This window comes from Primulina tabacum, chromosome 9 (assembly GCF_025594145.1).
Source record: "Primulina tabacum isolate GXHZ01 chromosome 9, ASM2559414v2, whole genome shotgun sequence".
NCBI lineage: Eukaryota > Viridiplantae > Streptophyta > Magnoliopsida > Lamiales > Gesneriaceae > Primulina > Primulina tabacum.
In genome coordinates, this window is record NC_134558.1 from 7946889 (window position 1) to 7948685 (window position 1797).

Sequence of the window (1797 nt, forward strand, 5' to 3'; positions counted from 1 at the left end):
CACTTTGTCACAGTTAAAACATGTAATATCCTCACTGATGGACTCTTTCTTGTGATGATTGTGTCTGCTTGGGCTTTGAAAGTTACCTCAATTATTTCTTAAGAACTTCCCAAATTTTTGTACAAACTGTGACATTGCATCATTGCTCAATTATCACTGTTCAATTGCTCAGCTGAATTTTCTTTTAAGGCACTTTGTTCAGTAGTTGCAGCAACTAGAGCCTTTATTAGTTTGGTTGAAGACTCACCATCAGTTCTTGTTTCCAATTCAAACTTATATGCTTTGAGATATACAAACATATCATAGAGTTCAAGCATGTTAAGGTCCTTTGATTCTTGTATGGCCATTTTTTTGACATTTCATTCTCTTGGGAGTGCCTTCACAATTTTCGAGGTTATTTCTCTATTTCCATATTCCTTGCCAAGAGCACTCATTTCAATAATAATACTGGTCACTCTTTCATCAAAGTCTGACATGGATTCTTCAACCTTCATCTTGATACTGTCAAATTTTTGGATTGACATAGAAAATTTGTTCTCTTTTGTTTGTTCATTTAATTCACATAATTGTATCAGTTTATCCCAGATATCTTTGGCAGTGAGATACATTTTGATCTTGCTAGAGGTATTTTTATCCATTGTCTTGTACAGTATGTAATTGGAAACATTGTCCAGATTTGTCTTTTTCTTGTCACCACTAGTACATTCCATTCTCGATTTTCAATTATCCAAGGAGCACCATCAGAAATAGCAATGTCAGTGTTTGTTTTCATGATCATCATTGGTATGTGTATCATGACGTACCATATATCATCATTTTATGTAGATATTTGAGACTGCATCTCGATCTTTCAATAATCAAAATCTTCTTTAGAGAACATTGAGATTTTGCTGAATGAGGTCATTTTGAATATTTTGTTCAGAAACGAGAATAAAACCTCACCAATACTAATTTTTAGGATCGTAAATAAATTTAGAGGGGGGTGAATAAATTTATCTCAACAAATATTTCAGTTGGATTAGCGACCTTGAAATTTTATTCTTGTCAGTTGGGTTCTCAGTAATTCAATCAGAGTGACTATGCGGAAGTATACTGATTGAGACTATTCAAACAAACGGTTATCAATAAAATTAGTTGAGTTCTACCAAATAGTATTTATGGTAGGTAAGACTAAAGGTAAGTAGACAAAAAGATGTTTATGGATGTTCGGATTCTTCTATACTCCTATGTAACTCTTTTTCTTACGGAATGATTGCACTGAAAGACTTTGATAATTATAAGTAATTTGAAATCACCCACTTCAGTAGTATTTAATACTACCTAACTGACACTCTTAGTAAACTTCAATCTAAGCTGATTTGAGCAATAATTTTTCTTACTCTCAATTACACATATTTCACAAAAAAATTCTAAGCAAAAAATTGATCATCAAAATGATCAGATAATAACTTGTCAACGTGTGATGGATGTTCATTTTGGCTCGCAGAAAGCTTCTTCAGGGAAAATCAGTTGGTTTTCAATAATTCAGATGATGTAATTGTGTAACCTTCAGAACCTATTCAACTAATCTATTTATATATTAATTTGCAATGGTAATCTTTTCAATTAATATATATGTTTCCAAATTCAGATGTCATTGTTGCCGTGCCATCGTCCTATATTCTAGTAGTGCGTAGGAACTTGACATTCTGTTAAAATTCAGTGATTGTTGGTATAGAAAACTATAGCTGCTTTTTTAGCTGTGATTTTGATCCTTTGTCACTTATTATACTGATTCTTCAGGAAATATTTTGATTT

General features: G+C 32.2%; 1 protein-coding gene across 1 annotated transcript; it reads right to left on the reverse strand.

Annotated features, from left to right (window-relative positions):
* Positions 1-359: 359 nt before the first annotated feature.
* On the reverse strand, positions 360-710 carry LOC142556900 (uncharacterized). Its single transcript, XM_075668394.1, has one exon. The coding sequence runs from the start codon at positions 708-710 to the stop codon at positions 360-362; it is 351 nt and encodes a 116-aa protein (XP_075524509.1).
* Between the last annotated feature and the right edge of the window lie 1087 nt (positions 711-1797).